The sequence below is a fragment of the Mytilus galloprovincialis genome, chromosome 11 (assembly GCF_965363235.1).
Source record: "Mytilus galloprovincialis chromosome 11, xbMytGall1.hap1.1, whole genome shotgun sequence".
In the NCBI taxonomy this organism is placed as follows: domain Eukaryota; kingdom Metazoa; phylum Mollusca; class Bivalvia; order Mytilida; family Mytilidae; genus Mytilus; species Mytilus galloprovincialis.
In genome coordinates this window covers 49,964,874-49,977,489 of record NC_134848.1, presented here as the reverse complement: position 1 = coordinate 49,977,489, position 12,616 = coordinate 49,964,874, and the positions used below count along the sequence as shown (strand labels likewise).

General features: G+C 35.0%; 1 protein-coding gene across 4 annotated transcripts in view; it reads left to right on the top strand.

The window, feature by feature from the left end:
• LOC143052331 (colorectal mutant cancer protein-like) overlaps positions 1-11,285 on the top strand; it is a 49,817-nt gene extending 38,532 nt beyond the window's left edge. For all 4 annotated transcript variants that reach the window (XM_076225336.1, XM_076225334.1, XM_076225335.1 and 1 more), the window contains 4 exons: positions 3,789-4,014; positions 4,355-4,531; positions 5,657-5,956; positions 11,013-11,285. In XM_076225336.1, coding sequence (XP_076081451.1) covers positions 3,789-4,014; positions 4,355-4,531; positions 5,657-5,956; positions 11,013-11,090 — 781 coding nt within the window. In that variant the 3' untranslated portion in view covers positions 11,091-11,285. The remainder of the gene's footprint in view (positions 1-3,788; positions 4,015-4,354; positions 4,532-5,656; positions 5,957-11,012) is intronic.
• Positions 11,286-12,616: the final 1,331 nt, after the last annotated feature.

Sequence of the window (12,616 nt, the reverse complement as noted above, 5' to 3'; positions counted from 1 at the left end):
TTGCATAAAAACTATTCCAATATTAGAGACAGTGGCGTCATTTTTCTTCAGAGCTTTCAGCTCTTTGATTATATTAAAGGGTCCCCTGTCCTCAGTTCCATTGACTTTTTTATAAAGGATCCTAGTTTATTCACTTGTGTTAGTCTTTTTTATATATGTATGAAAATAAGTATGATTGCTAATGAGAAAACTATCCACTACAGTCAAAAATTAAGTGGATGTAAGCAATTATAGACAACCATACAGTTTTCAACCATGAAAAAAATCAATATTGTATACTTGGCTTTAAAAGGCTCTTACATGCAAAATAGTTTAACAATTCAATTGAGAAAACTATGAAAGATGAAATGTACAACAGAACAATTTATGAAAAATGAATAAATCTGTCTAACATATTAAAGGGGGATAATCAAATTTTTTACTTCTTTGAATTAATTCACATTGCTAGTTAGATTGTCACAACCATTTGTAGCTTCAGAAGCGTAGTGCATATGGGTCCTTATGTTATTTTTGACTATTTACGGACCATAGATTGTTGAGAGTTGTATGGTTGAATTTTAATGTACTTTTTTTGTAACAAAGTCCCCCTCAACAAATATACTTTTTTTTTAAACTTTTTTTGTCGAGCCTTCGACTTTAGTCGAAAAAGTGAGACTAAGCGACCCTACATTCCGTTGTCGTCGTTGTCGGCGTCTTCGGCGGCGTCCACAAATATTCACTCTGTGGTAAAGTTTTTGAAATTTTAATAACTTTCTTAAACTATACTGGATTTCTACCAAACTTGGACAGAAGCTTTTGTATGATCACAGTGTTCTCCCCAGAAATTTTGGATAGCATCACATTTTGCGTAAGAAAAAATCCCTTTTTTTTTCTATGTCATTTGTCACGTCGCGTTGATGCTCTATTTCCTTTATATGTTTTAGTTTATATTGTTCAATTCATAACTGAGAATACAATTAAACTATAACCACAAAAACAGTTTTTTCAGTTTATGTTTTCTTTATTCATTTATAGTTACAGAATAATTTTTTTTCTTTTGTGCCAAACAAAAATAAATATGTGGTTTCAGTTACCCAACAATAAGTCAAATGAATGAATGGTTCATTATAGTGCAACCTGTATATATACAAAACTCAATATCTAGTACACAAAATTAACTATTTTTTATATTATATTAAGTAAAGATGAAGTAGCAAAAGTAGCAAAAAAAATCAATTTAAAAACTTTTTTTATCATGTTTATGAAATTCATTGTTTCATGGCACTCAATGAATTAGTCCCAGTTGTTTCTTATCTTTACATCAAAATGATATGTATTTTTAACAAAGTTATCTAACAAATAGTCTGTTAATGTGTAGTTTTCTATCTTGGTATATTTTTTCTGTCTACTGTCCATCTGTTGTCATTATCGTGAAAATGCGGATTTTTGTCATATCTGGTCCGGTTCCTATCCGTAGTTTACACAATAATGTGCAATGGCGGCCGCAGACAAATTTACGAAAATGAGTTCGAGAATAAACATTGTTTGACAAGAGATTGTGAATGAATAAGACGCTTTTAATGCATTAAATGGATTAAACATAAACTTAAGTCAATTATGATAACTTTTTAAAGAAGTATTAAACTTATTTTAGCTCTAAACCAAAATTCTCGCTCTCGTATTACTGGAAGAGAAAAAAAGTAATTTTTTTCGAGTTGCACAAATAAACGATCTTTAAAAAAAAAAATCGTTTCAATCTTTGAAAGTTCGTAATACAAAACATAGATTTCGAATTGTTTTGTGATTGCATTTTTCCATGCCGAAATTGGTGATTGCAGACACGTGGTATTAGTCATGTCACAAGTGTCAGCTTGGGATATCCGCATCCAAACAGTTATCACCCTGAGGGCAATTAACACCTAGCTATTTAATCTCTTAATTGCCTTTAGTGTCCGACTTAAAGGGATTACAATTAAAGGTGATATAATTTTTATGATCATAATCGCTAATAGATGAAAGTTCAAAATTGAGGACAAGTAAAATAGCATCTTCAAAATAATTATAGCGTCGCGGGAATAATTATAGCGTCGCGGTAATTATTATAGCATCACGGTGAAAAATTATAGCGTCGTGGTACCGCGACGCTAAAACGGCCTGGGGAGAACACTGGATCATAAGATAGTATCCAGATTTAATTTTGCAAAAATAAAATTCCATTTTTTCCGTATTTTACTTATAAATGGACTTAGTTTTTTCTGCGGGGAATCATTACATTCACTCTGTGGTTAAAGTTTTTAAAGTTTTAATAACTTTCTTAAACTATCCTTGGTTTGTACCAAACTTGGACAGAAGCTTGTTTATGATCATAAGATAGTATCCAGAAGTAAATTTTGTAAAAAAATAAATCCATTTTTTCCGTATTTTACTTTTAAATGGACTTAGTTTTTCTGCGGGGAAACATTACATTCACTCTGTGGTTAAAGTTTTTAAAATTTTAATAACTTTCTTAAACTATCCTGGGTTTGTACCAAACTTGGACAAAAGCTTATTTATGATCATAAAATAGTATCCAGAAGTAAATTTTGTAAAAAGATAACTCCATTTTTTTCTGTACTTTACTTTTAAATGGACTTAGATTTTCTTCCAGTTAACATTACAAACAGTCTGCAGTTAAAGTTTTCAAAACATTTATTAGATTCATTAACTATCCTAAATTTTTACCAAACTTGGACAGAAGCTTCTGACAATCATAAGATAGTATCAAAGGATTATTTTTATTGATTTTTTTCCTCATTTTTGTTGAGCCTGCGATTTACAGCCAAAGTAGGCTAGACACTGGGTTCCGCGGAAAACTTACAAATTATTTACCCATTTTAGCTCACCTGGCCCGAAGGGCCAAGTGAGCTTTTCCCATCACTTTGCGTCCGGCGTCCGTCGTCGTCCGTCGTCCGTCGTCGTTAACTTTTACAAAAATCTTCTCCTCTGAAACTACTGGGCCAAATTGAACCAAACTTGGCCACAATCATCATTGGGGTATCTAGTTAAAAAATGTGTGGCGTGACCCGGTCAACCAACCAAGATGGCCGCCACGGCTAAAAATAGAACATAGGGGTAAAATGCAGTTTTTGGCTTATAACTCAAAAACCAAAGCATTTAGAGGAAATCTGACATGGGGTAAATATGTTTATCAGGTCAAGATCTATCTGCCCTGAAATTTTCAGATGAATCGGTCAACCCGTTGTTGGGTTGCTGCCCCTGAATTGGTCATTTTGAGGAAATTTTGCTGTTTTTGGTTATTATCTTGAATATTATTATAGATAGAGATAAACTGTAAACAGCAATAATGTTCGGCAAAGTTAGATTTACAAGTAAGTCAACATGACCGAAATGGTCAGTTGACCCCTTTAGGAGTTATTGCCCTTTATAGTCAATTTTTAACAATTTTCATTAATTTGGTAAATTTATGTAAATTTTTACCAAATATTTTTCTCTGTTACTAATGGGCAAAGTTCATTATAGATATAATTGTAAGAAGCAAGAATGTTCAGTAAAGTAAGAACTTCAAACACATCACCATCACCAAAATACAATTTTGTCATAAATCCATTTGTGTCCTTTGTTTAATATGCACATAGACCAAGGTGAGCGACACAGGCTCTTCAGAGCCTCTAGTTTTTATTTACATCAAATGGATATACATTCATATATTTCCTACAACATTTGTTGCAAAAAAAACACCTTTACATCCTCTCACATTCATTTTAATGGATCAGTCCTCTTATTAAAATATTTTATATTTCTATTTTTAGTATCAGTTATACGACCAGTTCTATGGACAGTGATGTTAGCAAAATAGAAGAGTCCCGTTTACGTGAATACATACACAGACTGACGACAGATCGGGCTGCCATCAGACTAACTGTGGCTGACTTAGAGAGTATACATGTAGACCCTCCTGCAATGGAGACGAGGAGAGACACACAGAGATTTGATCTTGAGAATGCTGTGTTGATGCAGGAGTTAATGGCTATTAAGGTGAGTTGGATAAATACTTTTGAATTCATTTTACAGTTTTGATATTTTCACATTTCTATGTCAGTCCTACAATTGTAGTTTTAATCAAAACTTTACTGATTGAAATCTTGAATTTACTTATTTATGTTGTGCTTGCTTGTCCAAGTACCAGGATGTCCTACAACAGAGAAGGTAACATTAATTCTGGAGTCAAAAGTTGGTAATATGAAAATGGACTTTTTAAATTATAAGTACATCATATTTCACGTTAACCCATGGTAGCCAATTTAAGTGGTTTCTTTGTTTTAATTGAACATTAAATTAGCTGTTGTTAGAATTAAAAATATTTTCTTTGTTACAGGAAGAAAAGGCTGAATTGAAATCCCACAATTATTTATTAGAAAAGGAGAAACGATCAATAGAGTTACGACTGAGTGGGAAAGAGGCTCAAGAGCAGGCATATTTTGTACAGATAGAGCATCTGAAAGGTGAAGTAAGAGATCTAGAACAAAGATTGACAGACAGGAGGAGGAATCAGGTATTATATTATCTTACTGCACCATTACCTTCTACCACTCCTTGGGGGCCTCAGTGGCCGAGTGGTCTAAGTAGTTACTGCTGTAATCACTATATATATAGCTAGTCAGTCAACACTGAGGTTGTGATTACAAACCTTGCTGGTGCAGATACACTTAACTCAAATCTTAATTGACTAGGATTGTCAGGATTGTAAAAATATATGATAAAATTTTGGGAGTAAAAAGTGCCCTTTCCAACTTTCTCTTCTTTTTCGGCTAGGATAATGTTAGTTTCTGTTTATATGTAATCAGTTATACCAACAGTTTCACCACACCATCAATTTAGTATACATGTTGTAATGCTTTTACTTAACCATGTGCTCAAAAGAGTTAAAGTTGTGATTTTCAATTTTGACCTGTTTCCTCAACTTTTGCTCACAGTATATAGGTAGCAGTCTGAAATTTGACTAACACGACTGTGGTATTTCTGAATATTTATATTAATGTAAAACAACCAACAATCAATCAATCAATCAATCAATCAATCATACAGAATGCACAAATCATTGAAGACAAGAAAAACACACAATTTAACCAATGTTTTTTATTCTATTCAGTCAGAAATTGTGTTGAAAATAACTTTAAGACAGAGAAATTTACTAAAAGACTTGATCATGGGTACCTGTAAAAGATGTATTTTAAATATCAAAGTTGACTATTGGAACCTTTTCAGTTTTAGTTTGATGAAAAACATTGCTCTAGAGATTATAGTTAAAATTGTGAATGGAAATGGGGAATATGTCAAAGAGACAACAACCCTGCCAAAGACCAGACAACAGCCGAAGGCCACTAATGAGTCTTCAATGCATATTAAAAATGCAACTTCCCATCCAGGTCACTATGCATAAAAAGTATGGCCTACAACATGGAGACTTGGAATAGCAAGCTTAAGGGCTCCAAAATGACTAGTGTAAAACAATTCAAACAGGATAACCAACAAGCTAATCTGTATAAAAAATGAGAAACTAGAAACACCTATGAACCACAACAACAAATGACAACAACTGAAGGACACAGTCTGAAATATTTTTGTTGTCATCTTACAAAATAAAAAGAAATAATTTGTTTTTCATCCTTTTTTTCAGGCAAGTGATGATCAGCTGTCAGTGTCAGACATTTCCAGTGATTTAACTAAAGACTATAATGAGGCTCTGAGAAGGGAGAAAAAAATGAAATCCAGAATTCAAGAACTTGTGCTAGCTTTAGAAAACTTGTCAAGAAATTCTGAAATTCGACATCAACAGTCGACAGAATTTGTGAATGACTTAAAACGAGCCAATAGTGCTCTGATCTCAGCTTTTGATAAAGCCAAGAAAAAATATCAGAGTAAATTAAAGAAGTTGGAACTTCAAATGCAAGGATTAACAGAAAGATATGAAACACAGGTAAAAATAACAAGCTGGAGTTATCTCTCCTTTGTTGTATTGAATGTTGGAATATAATGTAATAAAGAGAAATAAGTAGGTGAATAAAAAGAGATTTGGGTTAATGCATGAAGACAGCAATCAAACAACACAAAAAACCTGTTTTAGTTCAAAAGTTTATAGTAAAATTGATATTTTTAAAAATAATTGAAAGTACTTGACAGTTTTAAAAAGTTATAAATCATTTATTTGAAAATCATCAGTTCTTCTTCTTCTTCTTATCGTTCGCCTTTACACTTGAATACCAGTCTCCTCAACAAATCTGGTGGTCTTCTGTAGGGAATCCACTGGTCCGTATAGCTTCTCTTCGAGTGATGTTACTGAGTGCCATATCTTATCTCTCAATGCCTGATGGAGATTGCATGACTGTAGGAGGTCTGCTGTATCCTGCTCTGCTTCTCCACAAGGACACATAGGAGACGGAACAACTTTCATGACTTTGTGTAGATGTAGGTTGAGTCTGTTGTGTCCTGTCCTCAGTCTAAAGATGGTGGTTTGTTCAGATCTTGTTAGCTGGTGGTAACTATCTTGTTGCTGTGGAGTGTTGAACAGAGATTTTATGATAGTCTTCATCTCTGAAAAGCAGACTGGATTTTCTTCCTGTTGTTGTTCAGCACCATACTTTGCCAATCTGTCGGCTTGTTCATTACCCCAAACTCCGCAGTGTGAAGGGATCCACTGAATAACTGTTGTCAGACTTTTGATGTTGTATAAAGCTTGTTGGAGTTGAGGCAGCTTGTCGTTCTTCAAAGCTTGTAGAACAGAGAGGGCATCAGTCAGGAATACTACTTGAGATGTATCATCGATTTTGTTTAAGATGGAATGTGCAGCATGAGTAATGGCTTCTTCTTCAGCTTTGTAGTTTGAACAATGTAGGCCTGTTGGTATTGCCTCTGATTGTTGATCTCCATTGGGGTACTTAATGTATATACCAGCCCCTCCATTTGTTGTGGCATTTGTGGCTGACCCATCTGTATATACTCTTACCTAAGTTTCTGAAGGATACTGTTCTTCAAGCATACTCATTGTAAGTATTTTCTTTACATTACTAGTCTGTTCATCTCTGGTGGTAATGAGCGGAACTGAGGTCTGGATGGTGACATTTCCAAGTTTTTCTTCACAAGGGGTATTATTCATTGTGAAAACTATGGGTTCTATATATTTTGGTAGGGCTTCCTGGTGTTTTCTTTGCAATGCTCTTGTCTCTAATGTAAAGCTGGATCTTTTCAGTCTGCCTGATGAGAGTTGTTTTAGTCTGGTATTCATTGGGTGGTCTTGTGAACACTGATATTTGGTGGCCTGTATCATGGCTTTGCACTCCCTTCTCTTTCCTAATGGGGGTATGTTTGTTATATCCTCCATACTTTTTATTGGTGTTGATTTCATAGCACCTGTGATGATACGTAGTGCCTGATTCTGAACTTTGTCTAAAGTCTGATGGTGAGACTTGGCTGCAGTCATCCAAGCGCTAGATCCGTATTCAAGGTGTGGTCGTACATTTCCTTGGTAGACAGATTTCAAGATTTTTTCATTTGCACCCCATTTTGTTCCTGCAAGTTTCCTCATGATGTTCAATTTTCTCCTAGCTTTAGCTTCAGCTGATGTTATATGTTGCTTCCAGGTCATTCTTTTGTCAAAAGTTACCCCAAGGTATGTTTGTTGGTCTTCCATTTTAAGTGGGGTATCATCCAAAGTCAGTTTGACAGATTGTGTTTTTGGAGAGAGTGTGAAGAGTGTTCCTGTTGTTTTTTCTCTGTTGATGGTAACACACCACTGCTTTGCCCATGTGACTATAATATCTAAAGCTGTTTGTATTCTATATTTAGCTGTAGATGCATACTCTTCTGAGCACCAGAGAACAAGATCGTCTGCATAAAGTGCTGATTGTACCCCTTTTGGTAGCTCTGGTACTAGGTCGTTCATAAAGAGTATGAATAGAGTTGGTGGTAATACTCCTCCTTGTGGGACCCCTTGTTTTAAGAGTACTTTCTGTCCACATTGCCCATCTACCAGCACTCTTGCTCTTCTATTATACAAGTAAGATTTGGTCGATTTGTACATTCTTCCACTGATGCCATATCTAAGCATTTTTGCAAGGAGTCCATCTTTCCATACCTTATCAAATGCTCTTTGAAGATCTACAAAGACAGCCAGCGTTACTTTTTTTGGATTGGAAGGCATCTTCTACCACCTGGGATAGATGTGTAGTCTGGTCTTCTGTGCTTTTGTATTGTCTAAAACCAGCTTGTTCATTTCCAATGATTGTTCTCTGATTCTAAGTACACGTGCATGCGCTTGTTTATTATGCGCTCCAACAATTTACAACAGCTGCTTGTTAGGCTTATAGGACGGTAACTTGAGGCTTTTGACTTGTTCTTTCCTTTCTTTAGTATTGGCATCATTATTGCGTCCTTCCAGCATTGTGGGACTTGCCCTTGTCTCCAGCTAAGATTGAATATGTCCAGCAAAGTATTTAGTGATGAGTTCCCTAGGTGTTGTAGCATCTCATTTGTGATGTTATCTGGACCTGGAGACTTTTTCTTCTTAAGCTTTCTTATAGATTGTTTCATCTCAGACATTGTGATGTCAGTCTGCATGATATCATGTGCTGGTGTTTCCTTTCTTTCTCTAATTTCGGTTCTTATCTCTTTTTTATGTGAGGTTGGGATGTTAGTATTGCTTACTTCTTCATAACCTTTTGCAAATGTATTTGCAGCAGCTTTTCCTGTGATTGTTTTTCCTTCATCTTCTAGTGTTATCTTTTGCCTTTACTTCCCTCATCATTTAGAGCTTTTGTCAAGTTCCACAGTTTTGTTGTATCCTTCTCCATGTTCAGAGATGATGTTTTTTCTCTCCATCCTCTTCTCTGGCATTCAAGTTTTGTTTTGAGGTGTTTTGCCTTGCTTTGTTGAAGTTTGATGTTATTCTCCTGGCTGGGTATTGATTCAGCCTCTTCTCTTGCTCTTGTGAGTGCATCATGTGTTTCTTGAATTTGATTGGACCAGTATGGCTTGTAGTCCTTTCTCACACCCCTTGGTATACTTTCTTTTGCCGCTCTTACTATGCTTGTATTGAAAATCTTGACAACATTGTTGATGTTCTTTCCTTCAATAACTATGTCCTTTGTAAGTTCATTTGCTCTTGTTTCAAATTTTCCCCAGTTTGCCTTCTTGTAATTCCATCTTGGTAATTGAGCATCAATAGTAGTTTTTGTTCCTCTGATGGATAGTATGACTGGGCGATGGTCACTGCCCCCTAGCTGGTCACATACCTTTCTACTGATATTCTGGTGTATATCGTCAGTACAGAAAGCTAGGTCTGGTGTAGTTGTTGTGTGCCAGCGGCGAGAATAGAAGGTTGGTGTATCAGTTGGATCATTGACAAGGATAAGATGGTGTTCATCTTGCCAATCTTCTATGGTTTCTCCTCTTTTGTCTATTGTGGTGTATCCCCAGCTATGAGATTGGCTGTTAAAATCTCCTACCATGAGAAAGTTACTGTCTGATGTCTGTATGGTATCTAGGGAGAGTTTTTTATCATTTGGACAATAGAAGTTGACAATGTTGTAAGAGCTTTGCCCGATGGTGACTTTGCTTTCAAGATATTCTGCTTCCTCCATATATGTTTTAATCTCCCTGGCATTTATGTTGTTTCTTACTAGGGTCATAACACCTCCTTTCTTTCTTTCTTTTCTGTCACTCCTGAAAACTTGGTATCCTCTGACTTTAAAAGGTTTTCCTTCTTGCAAGTGTGTTTCCTGAATACAGCAGATGTTAATGTTATTTTCATGTAGAAAATGCTGCAGTTCATCTCTTTTGTTGGATGCCCCTTCTGCATTCCAGTGCATGATGTTAATGACTGGTTGTTCTTTCAACTTTGGCTTGGTGTTTTTCCGGCCAGTAGCTCTTCTTGTTCGTCCCCTGACTCCACAGGACGAAACAAAGGTACCTCCAGTAGCATTTGATGGGTTCCTTCGAGACAGGGAACCCGGCACTGCACCTGCCTGGTGGGTCCTCACAGGGCGAGCACCATATCGATTGGTTGTGATTTCAAGTGTCATTATGGCTGTTTGTGCGTGGTATTGTGGTCTGTTAAGAGTGCGCTATATAGCCCAACACCGCCGTCTTCAGCACTCTAGGTTTTCTGTAGGGGTTACCTCACCCTTAACTTCTGAACAAGTGATCTGATCCTGGAAGTACAGGAAGGATGTTGCAGATTCCTAAATCTGGATTTTCCTCGAGGTTGTCTCCTGAAGCCTTTCCCTGGCGTACGGGTATGGCCGCAAGGCAGCGGAGGTTTTGAGTCAGAGTTTTCCTTCTCCTAGATGGGCTACCCTCCAAGGTTGACGAACCCCATCTGCCCGAGGCTATCTGGTTTTGAGGCGCCAGTGGCTCGCCTTCGCCCCTTCTCCAGTCAGTTGAAACAGTTCCACCAGGTTTACAGATAATAAACCACTCGTGAAGGTTGGAGTTGGACTTTGGTTGTCAGAGGCTGTATTAGACGCATGCCGAAAGGAGCATTTTCATGGAATTGAGAGCCTATTTCTCAACTCCACCCCTTGGCTTAACAACTTTTTGGAACCAATCATCAGTTCTTATTGTTGATGATTCATGTGTTACATTTGATTCCAATCTGTACACTTTTATGGCTTTCTTTAGTGTGGCTGGGGGTTACTTACCTGAAGAAATTGCAACTAATTAACAAACCCTACCTCAAATTAGTGTATTTGAAAACAAGGATGCCAATAAAATCACAATACATTTAAAATCCAACCAATATGGATGTAAGCATCCATACAACATTTGATGTTATCTTTTAAAAATATAATTTTCTACATAATTATCATCAACAAAATCCACACAAATCTGTGAAAAATGGCACACAAAAAATCCAAAGTAATTGACTCATATTTATACTTTCATTTTCGTTCTTACTTTTATTTTGTCATAGTATTAATTTTAGTGAAAGTAGTTCTGACCCATCATGGTGTTAATGCAAAAATTTATCTTTTTTTCAGATACGCCTGATGAAACAGAAGATATTAATGTTGGAGGAGGAGTGTCGAAAAGTACCCCTCAGCGAGACGTCTTTGTAACACAAGCTTTATGTCGTGCGACTGTGATCAAACTTTTTTTATTGTGTCATATTTAACTATGATTCATCAAGAGAATATTTTCAAAGTTTCAAAACTAGAACCATGTATTGCAATTTATTAACAATCTTGTTGCCTTTACGCAATGTTTCTTAAATGTTTTTGCCACAAAATATTAGAAACACAGTTAACTGTAAATTATATGTTTTGGATGGCATTACTTGCCTTCACTTGCAAATTTGATAATAATCATTAAAACATTTAACTAACACAAAATTTAGGATTCAGATTTGATAATGTTTAACTCTTCACTTTCAAAATATTCTGTTTTGAAAAATTAATTATGTATGTTTAATACACAGTAACTAATCTTAATCATCCATCTCTTTAGTAAATTAAAATCATATATCATCTCTTTCTTAAAAGAGAACAAAACGCCAAAATATTTCATCGTTGTCAAAATGTCAAAAACATTTAATTCATTTCTATATCAATGACATATTTCCATTATAGATCTGACAAAGTTTGCTGTAAGATGTTTATTTTGTTACACTGATTTTTTTTATGCAATTATCATTTTTCACATTTGACTATGTCGGTGATGAGTTGAAACTTACTATGCATATTATTTGAATCTGTGAAGTTTTGCTTTGCTTTTTGAAATTGAGAATTATATCTTTGTTATTGCATTGTAAGTAAATATATATATGCAGTGTTTTGAAAGTTTAAGATGCTTTATTTAACTTTTTTTTATTCAAAAATATATATAAAGAGAAAGGTATTATAAGGTCCCTTTTTTGGCCCCTTGAATTACAATTTCAAAAAGCATTTTGAATCGTGTCAAATATAGGTCTTACAGATATTGATAACAAAATATGTCTTTAGCATACACTAGAAAATGCCTGTACCAAGTTAGGAATATGACAGTTGTTATCCATTGGTTAGATGTGTTTGAGCTTTTGATTTTGACATTTGATTGGGACTTTCCGTTTTGAATTTTCCTCTGAGTTCAGTATTTTTGTAATTTACTTTTTAGACATCAATATTTTTCAAGCATTAAACTTCTTACATTAAGTGAAATATTTTGAAAGTGAATAAGCCCAAAAAAGTCTAAATAGCCTCATATGAATTGTTTTTCATTAATTTTAGAAATGAGCAAACAGCTTTACCCGAAATTATATATCCAACTACAAAATGTAGTTTTCAAAATGTATGTGTGAAATGGCCATTTTATAGTCAAATATGTACATTTCAGCATATTTATGGTGTCTTAGTGACATCACAAGTGACCTTTTGATTTTAAAATGTCCGTATTATATAGATCTGTTCATTTATCATTAAGATGAAAAAAAATTTGAAAGGCTTGTATAAGTTTACTATTTTTGCAATTTCAGGGGCCAAATAATGGCTCATATTATACCTCCTCCTTTGTAAAGACTCTATATTTTATGTGCCATAGTTGATTACGATGATTTTGTATTAGATTTTTATAAGTTATACCATTTATCATTGTCAGAGATATAAAACTT